The sequence below is a fragment of the Larus michahellis genome, chromosome 3, assembly GCF_964199755.1.
Source record: "Larus michahellis chromosome 3, bLarMic1.1, whole genome shotgun sequence".
Lineage (NCBI taxonomy): Eukaryota > Metazoa > Chordata > Aves > Charadriiformes > Laridae > Larus > Larus michahellis.
In genome coordinates this window covers 73,766,586-73,779,407 of record NC_133898.1, presented here as the reverse complement: position 1 = coordinate 73,779,407, position 12,822 = coordinate 73,766,586, and the positions used below count along the sequence as shown (strand labels likewise).

Below are 12,822 nucleotides of genomic sequence, written 5' to 3'. Positions count from 1 at the left end.
GTTTTAATAAGCGGCTATGATCACTTGAATACTATTATTTAAGATAGCTTAAATTTAATGGAAAATATAGGGTTTGTGTATAAATCAACAAATGGAAATTGAGGTGCAGCGTGAAAGCTATCATATTCCAATACTGCAGGAATGATCTGGCTTGGACATCTGATCAAAATGCCATTCTGTATTTTAGTTTCTGTGAGAAGTTACAGCTTATTTATATAACTATAGGTACATTATGTTTAGATATATAGTTATCTATATAGATATATACTGTATAGATGTATTTAATTCCAGGTGAAATGGAAACCGGTTAAGTTCCTTCTACCCCCAAAGGAAGAAGTGTGAAACTAACACGAAGAGCTGTGTTCCCTGCTCAGCTGCAGGAACTGTGTGTATAAACTGAATGTCTGTACATGCACACAAATGAATGTCTGCATGGCTAAAGTGCAGATTTCTTTTTTCCAGGGTGAACGAATTCCAACATAATTGTTGGAATTGCATGTACATGGTGAAGTATAAAAATGCAGTGTTATCTTAAAATTTTGACTTTTAGATACCTAAATCTGTTACTCTTTTATATAGTGTAGAAAAATGCTTAAAATCTAGGACTCGGCTCTAACCATTTAGCTGAATCATAGAATTGCCTAGGTTGGAAGGGACCTTTCAGATCATCGAGTCCAACCATCAACCTAACACTGGCAAAACCCATCACTGAACCATATGGCTAAGCACTATGTCTGAGACATAGCCCCAGACACTGGTGAAGAGATCTTTTCAGGTCAGATTCAAGAAATGAGTTTCTGTTCCTCAAGTGGAGAAAAGAGACTGAGAAGTTCACATGCCCTAGCGCTAGAACTGAAGCATCCTTCCTATGCTGATAGACCTGGTCCAGGACTAAAACTGTCAGTCAGTCATAAGTGGTGAGAGGATACCAGTGAAGCTGTCTTTAACAGAGTAGAATGACAACAGGAGGTGAAGTGCAGGACTGAGAGCTACTAGGTGTAGCTGGAGAAAACAAGGATCATGAAGGAAAGACAGAGACTGAGAACAGCAAGGGAGGAGTGAAAGTTGCTCGTGACAGTGCTCATGTGAGGAAGTTTCAGAACTGAGACTGGCTGGAAGAAGGTTGCAACCCACAATATGGTGGAAAGATGTTCAGACTGGAACTGTGAGACGACTGAAGCCAAGTCTTTGCAGAGCGACAGTTACCATTAGGGAGGACTCTGGTAGTGGCTTGAGCAAGAAAGTGGGGACTGAAGGATCAGACTAGATTTCAGAAGACTTAGACAAGAAGCAAGAGATGAAAGTTGGGGCTTGCACTGGATGAGGTTGCAGAGGATCATGCAGAAGATTGACATGTGTGTGCCATTTGGAATGGATTCTAATTTCAGTTCAATCTTGAAGTTTGAGCTTGACCATTGGGTCTAGTTAAATGCTACTCAGTTGTCTTTGCTGATTTTGGCCCATGTTGGCTTCCATCTCTATCTACCATTGTCCAGCAATTCTGGCCTCTTAACCTAGCCAATTCCGAACTAATGCTGTCCCATGAGCACAGATCTGCCTTCTTTTTAGCTCAAGTATCAGTTGTTCCAAGATTGCCTCATCTCACATCTACCCCAAAGCTTTGCTTGAGGGTTTTCAGCCTTAACCCTGTTGCCCCTGAGATTCTTCCCAGCATTTCCAAGAGCTGCCCTGTACTGCTGCTCCTCCATCCATGAAAAAAGAGACTGCTTTCAAGACCATGTGGACTAAGTTTAGCCTGAATCCCATAGCAACACTATTAATCCTCAAACAAATACCAAACAATTGTGTTTAGAGATGAAGGGTTGTTAATAAAGGTGATTTGGGAGTATTCCTACTGAATAAATGTGTTTTTCTTTTGTTGTGACTTCACCAATCTAGGTTTTCCTGGCAAGCTGCTTTTTGAGTAATAACTAAGGTATAAACTACTTCTATATGCTTTCATAGTTTTTTCGAAGGTTTTGTGCTTAAGGGTGGTGCTCTAATCTTACATATGGTGCCAGAGAGGGGTTCAGCACCTCTGTTGCTGCTCTTTATCTTCCCACTCAGGGGAGGTTGTAATTAACAAGGCTGAGTTCACCACATTATGCTCTGCAGTGAAGTCGATGGCATGAATCAAATCAGTTCTGTTCTGTTAAATAGGAGGAAATCCAGGTACACTGAAGAATGAACACATATAGATGTCAGTGGTCCGCTGAGATGGCTGATTACCCCACTAGAGAACTGAAATACAGGGAAAAAGTGCTGTCCCAGATGTAGCCTGGAGGAGAATTTTCTTCCGCAACAGAAACGGATTGAGAACTTTAAAATAAGTTCCAAAGGAGCGAGAATGTTTTGTGTTGTTTTGTTTGCAGACAATGAAGAATGAGAGGCTATTAATGGCTGGAACCCCAGCAATCATTCTTCTCTTTACTGAATGATTGGGAGATAGGATATATTTTGTTTCCTCTGTATATATTATACCAGGCAGGCTCAGGTCTCGCAAACATTTGTGTGTGTGTTTATCCTGGTTATCATACCTGCTGATCCTGGTCTTGGACACGCAGAAGAAGAAAGTAACTGGAGGTCCAGTGTAATTGTTCACCCTTCACAGGTTTACATTGAGTGATCAAGGCATGCTTTTTTCTAACATTTAGAAAGTTCAAACAGTAGGTATGGCATTTGCTTCTGAAAACTGTGTACATCTGTAAGGTTCTCAAATTGCTGCAATAAGAGGTACTTTTAAAGCAAACTTGGCACAGTAATATACTTCCTGTATTGTTCATTGTACTAAAGCCACTATTCACATCAGTGATCCACATCAACCAGCTTTCTTATTTTGAAGAAAAAGCTTTCTTTTTCTCTCTTTTTTTTTTTTCTTTTTCCCCTTTTTTTCTTCTGTATTGTTAAAAGCAAGGAAATGCCTTGTCAGGGACTAGTGGGGTCCAAGGTAATTGCTTTCTGGGAATGAGCAGTGTTTTCACATATTAAATTGCTTCTGTGCAGAGATTATCATCTGATACTTCCAGTAGCTTTTCAGAAGCAGAGAGGAGCAGAATCCAAATGACCTTTAGCAGGAAAAGGTTGTTTTGGTTTTCTTTAGTTTTTTTTTCCCTACTGGATGAATATTGTATCATTCTTAGATTTTAGGGGAGGTTAATATCATAGCTGAAATAATTGATAATGGTTGTCTTGACCTTTTAACTCTTTACTTTAAAGGCCTGTTGGAAACCCAGTCTTTGCATGAAGCAGATGAAGATGTGGTCACTGATGTTGATTTCACCAACATGATTTCTGAAGAAGAAAAAGAAGAGTTAAAGATTGAACTAGCCAAGGTAATGAATTTGAATTTCTATGAGTGTTACTGTTTGTAATTCCTTAAACTGGAAGATACTAATTGCAGGATGAAGTACACATCATAAAGGTATGCCCTTCCTTTTTAGTAAAATTAGTCTAGGTTACAATAAGGTGAAGCAATTAATTTCCTTAGATATTTTTTGAAAATTAAGTATCTTCTACTCGATGATTGTAGAGAGAAAGTTAAATGTACCTTACCATTTCAGTCAAGATGTGTCTTTATTTATAAACCTTCCTTTATAACAAATGAAAGGTGGTGCTCTTACCAGATCTATGGTATTGTTGTTACAGTGGTTGTGACACCTGATGGAAAAAGATTCTTTGTGTGGCATCAGGGGAAAAGCTGATGATAATGGTTCCAGAAGAGATTGAGGATGATGAGCACAGTAATTTCACCACATTTTTCTTTCCTTTGGCACTGATGTACTTGGAGAGGGTTATATTTTTGGTTTGCATTTGTTGTTTGTTTAATTAAAGAGCTTCAGGAGATGTCATGACACCATGAAGAGGTTTAAAAATAACACTTAATAGCAAGGAGATTGGAGGAAAAAGGTGTGAACCATGTGGTCTTTTTATTACAAAGATTAAAGAGATTGTCTAGATTTGATCTACAGTGGGAGGGTGGATTCAGTTTTAATTACTGCTGATGAATAGTGCAGAAACAGAAGTGAAATTCCAAAATGGAAAATGAGAGAATGGGAAGAAGTGAGGGTTTACTTATTTTAAATATGAGACAAATAACAGAAATTACATCTGTATGATAGGGGGGAGTTGTTTTTGTCATAATTGAAATAATGAATTTTTAAGACAGTATGTTTGGAACTTCACATAGCAAGAATAAAGTAACAACCATTTGAAGAGTAGGAAACTCGAAATTTGGGCTGTGAGCATATACCTTCAAAGTGTAAACTATCTAGGGAAAAAGTATTCCTTCATAATTCTTCCATAATGCTCTGTGAAGCATTTGCTGCTATTACACACAGAATGGGCATATTCCGAGGACAATTCTTGTGCAGAGATTGATCCCTGTCTTTCATACAACAGAAATATTTAAATTAATATTAAGTTGTAATATTAAATACTTTAAGAAGTCACATTCTTAATGACTCTCGAGTCATTTACCTTCAGTGCTGATTTAGGATGTTCTAGTGAAACAGAACCCAAAAGATTGTTTTCTCTCTTTGTTTTATCAAGCCTTGTGTTTCCGAGTTGCTAGTTAATTTTTACTTCTTTGCTGATCCCGTCACTTCTGTAAATAATAAGGAGGAAACTGAAACTTTACATGTTCACTTTATCACATAGCAATGAGATAGAAGTTGGGATGTTCATTGTTGTCTTTTCATCAGGATCAGAGGCAATGGGCATACACTGAAATACAGGAAATTCCCTCTGAATATTAGAAAACATGTCTTTACTGTGAATGTGACTGAGCACTGGTGCAGGTTGCTCATAGAGGTTGTGGAGTCTCCATCCTTGGAGATATTCAAAAGCTGTCTGGGCACAGTCCTGGGCAACTGGCTCTACGTGGTCCTGCTTGGGCAGGGGATTGGGCCAGATGACCTCCAGAGGTTCCTTCCAACCTCAGCCACTCTGTGATTCTCTCCTCCTTTCTGCTGAAAGGGACTTAAGAGGCAGATGGAAACAAGGAAGCAAAAACCCCATAACTTCCTGCAACCATCTGAGAATGATATGCTTCTCTCAAGAGAATTTATCTCAAGAGTTTCTGGACATCCTTCCTGCTTGCTGATTTCTGTGGGAGTAGGGAGTTCTCAGTGGCTCATGGTAGAAATGCTTTAATTCATGTACCAACACACAAGTGAGAGATTGCCTTTCAAATATTATGATCTTGGCCAACCTGGATATTATTTTCTGAATTGCTCGCAGCAGTTTACTGGCATACAGCTTATGCTTGAAAACAAAATAAAACTGCTAATTACGCTAAGAAAGGTTTGGAAAACTTGAATTTAGAGTGAACAAAATCTAAACTTAAATGAGGCTTACGATTCTCAGAAAAAAATAAAAAAACATGTAAGACCTTGACTCCAGAAAGAAACCTCTGTGGGAATAGGCTAATGTTTCCTTTTGAAAAGCTGCTAGTCTTTACTTTCAAGCCCCCTCTCTTCCACCAGTGGTACTTTTGTTTTCTTCCATGTCCTTAATGTGTTAGGTAATGCCTGTTTGAGCCTGTAGGAACAAGCACCTGTCATCTTATTGTTTTGAAAGGTTCAAATCTTCCTTAATGCTGCAACCACTTAATAGTTGATATAATGGGGAGCTGTTGTGAGCACCTGTTGTGCATGTATTTAAACAGAAAAAATGTGTTCCATCTCTGTGTTGTGTATCTGCTATATATATATTCTGTCTTCTTCCTCTTCCTCCATCCTTCCCTGATATTAGGAGGGGAACTAGCAGTACTGTTTTTCTGACAGGTTTGTTGTATACTCTTTTCCTATTCCCCTGCTAGTGGTCTCTTTGTACTGGAAGCTTTTCAGAGTGTGGACTAATTCTATTCTTGTATTTATAGTCTGGCTAACACATCAGGGCTCTGACTCTAATCAAGCTTTGAAATTTCTACAATGCGAGTGAAATGTGTAACTCTTACAGGAACTTCTAATGTTCATTTGCATTAACAGAGGTCAGTCTGATGCTTCAGAATAATAGCAGAAAATTGTAGCCTGAAAACTTTACATAAGGCCAGAAGCTTATTAGCAGAACAGATTTCCCACTCCTCTCCCCCCCCTTTCCTTTCTCGGTGTGAGGAGCATGGTACAAGGACTCCTGAGTCATGATGGGGGCTGAGGTTTTGAGCTATCTTGCTCACTGCTGTCAGTTGTCCTTCCATCACGCTCATCAAAGTAGTCATTTACTCCTTGCTGTCTTCCCCCTCCCATACCTTCACAAAAGCATCTATCTGGTTTGATCTACAAGCTTTCTAGCTGATGCACAGGTTCTAAGTTCAGCTATGTGTGTTACTGCATGTTTATTCCCAGTTTGAGGAAAGATGTTAGTACCTTTTTCTGCAAACTTATCGCTAATTTTATTTATGTGTGTACCTGGGGTCTCTGGGTGCCCTTCACCCCAGGAATAACTTAAAAGTCAACAGGTACTCAGCCTGGAGGTGTGAAATTTGAGCTATATGATTTGGTGCAGCGGTGAAGGGCCTTGTTATTTTTTTTTGTGCTATGTTACTCTGTTCACAGTTACAACTGCTTGCTTTAAAAGGCTACAATAGTAAGGTCCTCCCATTTCCTTACAAATATTTTATGCATTTTAGTATACATGTGCATTTAGTTACAATACTCAGCAATTTTGAAAAGGGGTAACAATGCAATGACAATCACTAGTTTACTAAACACAATAGCTAATCAAAATTTAAGGGTCCCGTGGATTGGCTTCATTGGGAGGCCGTTTTTATGTATGTTTGCTGTGACTTTCTTTGTGTCTTCTGAGACAAAAAGGATTATGTGAAAGAATGGTATAGAGAAGATGCAGTCTTGTGACTTTTTTTGTTTTGTTTGAACGCCAATGAAATGAAGGAAAAGATTATTTGCCTCCTCATAAAGTGTACCTCTTTCTGTTATCAAGTGCCCCCTCATAGTTGCTCTTCTTACCAGAGATATAGCTGGTCCTTCCTTATTACATTTTTTTTTTGTCTGTTACGTGTTTTCCAGCTTTTCTCACAGAATATAGCTATGCAGAGAGTTGATGTTCAGCTCTAGCACAGGTGGGCAGATGCGTGCTGCAGCCTGGCTGCCACGGTGGTACCTGTGGTGGTGAAGTGCGTTAGCCTTCCCTGAGGATCCAGGGTATTTTCAAGCCATGGTTCCATGATGTGAGAGGTTTTGTGGCACTGCCCTTTCAAACTTTCTGCCCCTGCTATTTTCAGCTGTGTGCCTCCTGGCTGCTTTTGGTGGTATGACTGGGCGGTGCTGTGCTGTGACATAGTGAAATGCCGCTGTGCAGGGGTGAATCATGGTGGTGCAACTGAAGATGGGTGTACCAGCTCACAGGGCCAGTGGGAGTTCTTTGGGACAGCACTGGCTCCAAGGCCTCCCTGGCAGGGGATCGCGGCCTTGGCTTCTTTGCTGGCTTTGCTGTAGTTGCCTGCTTCTTCTAGAGTTTTTGTCAGCATATTATCACACTGCTTGTGTTGGTTGCATAACTCACTTTTATTTCTTTAAACAATACCTGACAAAGCCTCGTACAATTTCCCCTGGTGAGGAGGGCTGTGCAAACAGCCAGGCCAGGGCACTACACTTAGTCTAACTTAAAAGTACATGTTTAACTCTGCTGGCTTCTGTTTTCTGTTGGGGTTCCTTAGTATTTTAATCACTTACTGCCTTGATCCTTAAAAAAAACCATAATAAATACTCAATTTACTATTCACCTTACCATTCAACCCATTCATCACTATTATTCCAACCAATAGCTCAATCTTTCCACCTCCACATTTTACATAGCATTATGTATATCTCTGAATATAGATAATACCAACTGACACTTTTTTATTTATAGTAGTTTATCCAGAATGCTCCGTTTTACTGAATAAGTACTTTCTGGCTTGTATTTTATGAGCTGTTTTGTGAGTGTCTACTGGCAAAAATGGAAAAGGTTATATGTTGGAGAATTACTGGGGTGTTTCTTTTGAGGCATGCCACCACCTTAAAATAATGTTCAACCTCCTAAAACATACAGTTTGCCCTAAAATAATCAAAAAAAGCAAAACAAGGGAAAATACTTTTTTGTGTGTGTTTGTGTGCTGGACTTCACTGTCCTTCTTCCATATTATTAGTCAGTCCCAGATTTCAGAGAGATCTATCTGTAATTGTGGATTTTTTTCCTGGGGTCTCACCTTTGTGTGATTTACATGTTACTCGGGTCAGCTAATCATGGGAATTGTAGTGTCTTAGGTGGTCAGCTCTTCTTCTTGCTTTTACACGTGTCCCACGCAGTAATAGAGGAAAGAAAAAACAGCTATTAACCCTGTTTCCTAAGCCCACAAAAAGGGAGAAGGGAACTTTGTCCCTATATGATGTATCTGTATTTTCCTTACTCTGTTTCACTTAGAATGGAAACGTGAAGACTGGAAGCTTGTATTTCTGTTGACTTAAGCCCTAGTTTCATAATGGAGTCTGCACGTATAATAGTTATAATAGTGGACTTTTCAAAAATGCCTAAGCAGGTGATGCCTGACTTCCATGGGAGTTAGGTATGTAACCTACTTAAATGCTTTTCAGGATCCAACTGTAAGTCCCTAATCTTTTCTGTCTAATTCACAGTCTTCAATCACTGGTATCTGAACACTTCAGGGTGGCTTTGTATTTTCCATTGGTTTCAAATTATGGAACTTGAGGAGGATTTTCTGAAATCAGAACAAGACTCTGATGTCTAAAGAAAAATAATTTATTCTTAATACAGACAAAAATGTTGTTCATACTTATGCCATTGAGCACATGGTTAATGCTTGCTTAGGGCTTTACAGCTTTAGGTGTCTATTCAATGGAACAGATGGAAAGTAATTTTAATAGAAGCCCTCAAATGTTTACATATACAGGTACCTAATGATCAGCCTAGTGCTAGTCCATATGGAAAGCATTAATGTTTAAGTACATGTAAGCATACTGGTATTGGTTTAAGTCAAGTTCTTTAGCAGTGTTACTCAGGCAGACTTGTGTTTGCTGTGGGTGAGAAACAACTAAAGGGATCTCTGAACTGCTGCCTGAGGAATGCTGACACCTGTGATTTCTTCTTGCTGTAAGCATTTAACCAGTTATCCTCTCAGAAGAGAAATTCATGTTGCCTCTTGACAGTGTTTCATTTGCAGGTTAGGAATATAATGGAGCATAAAAGATATGGGAAGGAAGAAAGCAATTTTGGATTGTTATGTATTCTACCGGTGAAGTGTTGATATCACAGGCATCGGTGAATACTGGTATCTGCTTCACTGAGGTCATGATTTTGCCTTGTGTTCATAGTCTTGCTGCTTAATTCCTGAGCTGCTTGAATAATTTAGATAGCAGGTAATGACAAAAGAGAAACTGGTAGCTGTGGTATTTGAGGGTGAGACTTTTCCAAGAACAAAGAGCTTGCAGCCAGTTTTACAAGGAAGTAGAATGCATGAGTGTGTAAAATAAAAATAATGCTGGTATTTACATCTTAAATATAGTCCAGGAGGTCAGCAACTGATGCAGCTCGTGCTTGCCTTACTCCCTGCAGCCTATGGAGTTAAATCACAGGGAGACTGTGGTTCCAGGGAACTTAACATATGGTAATCAGATACATTACCATATGTCATCCTATTAACATATGGAGGAAGGAACACAGTTGGTAAGGGAACTTCTAAACCTGAAGTGAAAGGCAGCTGCTCTGGTGTCACTTGCCCTTGTTAGCTTCAGTACCTCTGCGTGCTGATTGGATCGATGGGCCAACGCTAATGGTATGAGCTTCTACAAGGCCAAGTGCTGGGTCCTGCACTTGGGCCACAACAACCCCATGCATCACTACAGGCTTGGGGAAGTGTGGCTGGAGAGCTGCCTGGCAGAAAAGGACCTGGGGGTTCTAACTGACAAGCGGCTGAACATGAGCCAGCAGTGTGCCCAGGTGGCCAAGAAAGCCAATGGTATCCTGGCTTGTATTAGAAATAGTGTGACCTGCAGAAGTAGGGAGGTGATTGTCCCCCTGTACTCAGCACTGGTGAGGCCACACCTTGAGTATTGTGTCCAGTTCTGGGCACCTCAATATGAGAGAGAGATCGAGGTGCTGGAGCGAGTGCAGAGGAGGGCAACGAAGCTGGTGAAGGGCCTGCAGAATAAACCTTATGAGGAGCGATTGAAGGAGCTGGGACTGTTTAGTTTGAGGAAGAGGAGGCTGAGGGGAGACCTCATCGCTCTCTACAACTACTTGAAAGGCCATTGTAGAGGGGTTGGTGCTGGTCTCTTCTCACAGGTAATTAGCGATAGAACAAGAGGGAACGGGTTCAAGCTGCAACAGGGTAGGTTTAGGCTGGACATTAGGAAAAAAATTCTTCACAGAAAGAGTGGTCAGACACTGGAATATGCTGCCCAGGGAGGTGGTGGAGTCACCATCCCTGAATGTGTTTAAGACTCGTTTAGATGTGGTGTTGGGGGATATGGTGTATGGGAGGTCTCTGTAGAGTGGGGTTGATGGTTGGACTCAATGATCCTAAGAGTCTTTTCCAACCTAAATGATTCTATGATTCTATAATTGGCTTGGGAGGCTCCTGGATGAAGAATGCAAACCCTGCTTACAGGACTGTTGCCCCAAGGGGACAATCCTGAGATGGTGGCAGGCTGATGCAGTAGTCCCTCCGCTCAGTCAAGTGTTCTGGTCCTTGCCTTGCTAAAACACTGGCTTGGTTTAAATTTTTCAAATAATGTCCACTGCCAGGAGAATTATATGCCTCTGTTTGGGCAGAATGGCATCTTCACAACTTGAATTCGCACAGTTGGGTTAATAACTAGGAGCTTTGAAAAGGCTAATCTGCTGTGTCTTCTGAATGCTTTTATGCTTTGGGTAGGACCTGTTCACTCATGTTAATGGTCCATCTGCCATATATTTTTATGTTACTATTTTGAAATATGTAGGGCCTAAAAATATAGATAAGACTCATGTGACAAGGATGTAACTTTTTATGATACTCTTGTCATATGGTATCCTGCAGGTTTTTTTTTTTAACCTGCTCCTAAGAATTTGCATCTATTTTTTTCATGAGTGGAAGACTAAAAAGCTGCAAATATGAAGTTAAAACCCTATGCATTCAAAGAGAGCTATCTGCCTGCATTATCCAGTCTTCCTTGTTCTGCCCATTGCCATTTTACGAGTGAATGGAAAGCTGATGTTTGAGACTCCTAATGCCCCAAGGCAGATCTTGGTTCAAGTTGCTAAATAGTCACTTTCTTACTGGAGAAATATCTCTCTTATCAGATGCATGTGTATGATGGTGCACATAGGTGACACGGTTTGAGATATTAATTTAATGTTGCGTCAGCTCTGTTCTGGACATGTCTTTGTGATTTCCATAAGCACTTGAATCTCTCAGTCTCTAGTCACCTACAAAAAATGCAAGTTTATGTGAGAGTCATTTAATCTCTTGACATAGTGTGTGTTTATCGTTCTGTAGGAACAGACTAACACCTTTCTCCTCCTTCTTTGTGTCTCTCAGCTAGAGGATGAAATTTCAACTTTGCGGCAAGTGCTATCAGCCAAAGAAAAGCACCTGGTTGAAATTAAACAAAAGCTTGGCATAAGTCTGATGAATGAACTGAAGCAGAACTTTAGCAAAAGCTGGCATGATATGCAAACAACTTCTGCGTGAGTACAGACCTGGCATAAATTCATTCTTATATGTTATGTAGCATGTTGTAGTAGTTGTCTTGATGAGCCCTGGTATGAAATTTAGCAATTGAAATACCTGCCAAGTGGAGTAAATGGCAGGGACAAACATAGCAAGCTCCTTGGAGCGAGGAGATCTGAAAAAAAACCCTTCCACAGCAGCAACATGCTTTGGTACTGTGTCGCACCTCACTGTTGCAAAATCACAGCAACTAGAAGTGTTGCGGCACTGAGGTGGTTATCTTCTTGTCCCATAATACACTCCTACAGAGTCCTTACTGAGCAGAGAAAGGATGTTTTTAAATCTCAATGTATTATATTTTTCAACTTCCAAGAGAGACAATGTAGAAAAATAGTAATAATAAAACTTACAAAAACATTAGCAACTATTTAAAAAAAATGCTACCATCATCTGAATTATAAAGAATACTGTCAGGGTCAGTTGAAGAGTGACTCTGTTTAATTCCTGCTTTTGGTCATCTAAAAGAAACAAAAATTGTTGGAGTAACTTTACTGTCTTTGAGGTTATCATAAGTCCTACGTCTGTCGAGTTTTTTGCTATTTTCCAGCAGCGTATTCTTAGACAAGTACCTGGCACCTCTCACAGCCTTGGTTTACCACTGTGCAGGATAGATAACTAGTTCACAAGAGTTCAGTGAAACTCGCCTTGTGTAATGTGTAAGCAGCTTTGATTTCACAGAGTGAAAGGTAATGCATAGATGTGGAGAACTGTTGCTCTACTCTGCTGTTGTTGAAATGGTTTTAACTTGTTTTTATTTATTTATTTATTTTATCCAGACCAGTTATGCTGTGGAAGTCTGTAGTCTTAAGTCAGTTGCTGCCTTCCAGGAGGGTGCCTTTTAAAAATGCACCAGTTCTTGGATGAGGAGGCAGAGGAAGGAGGTTACTTGGGCTGCAGCTTGCTGCCAAGAGCTACTGGTACAAGCCTTTTGTCTCGCATAAGGAATGAGTTAAAATATACATATGGACATAGTGATAAGCCCTATCCTGAATCTGCCACAAAAAAATTTTCAAACCCAGGACAGGCAGTGTTACTTGTAAGCTTCAGACACTTTTTGCTCTGTATCTCTGATGGGGCATCACTGAAGGAAATGG

General features: G+C 40.1%; 1 protein-coding gene across 3 annotated transcripts in view; it reads left to right on the top strand.

Moving 5' to 3' along the window:
• The window catches only part of TPD52L1 (TPD52 like 1), a 59,582-nt gene that overhangs the window by 17,381 nt on the left and 29,379 nt on the right, over positions 1–12,822 (top strand). For all 3 annotated transcript variants that reach the window (XM_074580837.1, XM_074580836.1, XM_074580835.1), the window contains exons 2-3: positions 3,217–3,332; positions 11,537–11,685. In XM_074580837.1, the coding sequence (XP_074436938.1) occupies positions 3,217–3,332; positions 11,537–11,685 (265 nt within the window). The remainder of the gene's footprint in view (positions 1–3,216; positions 3,333–11,536; positions 11,686–12,822) is intronic.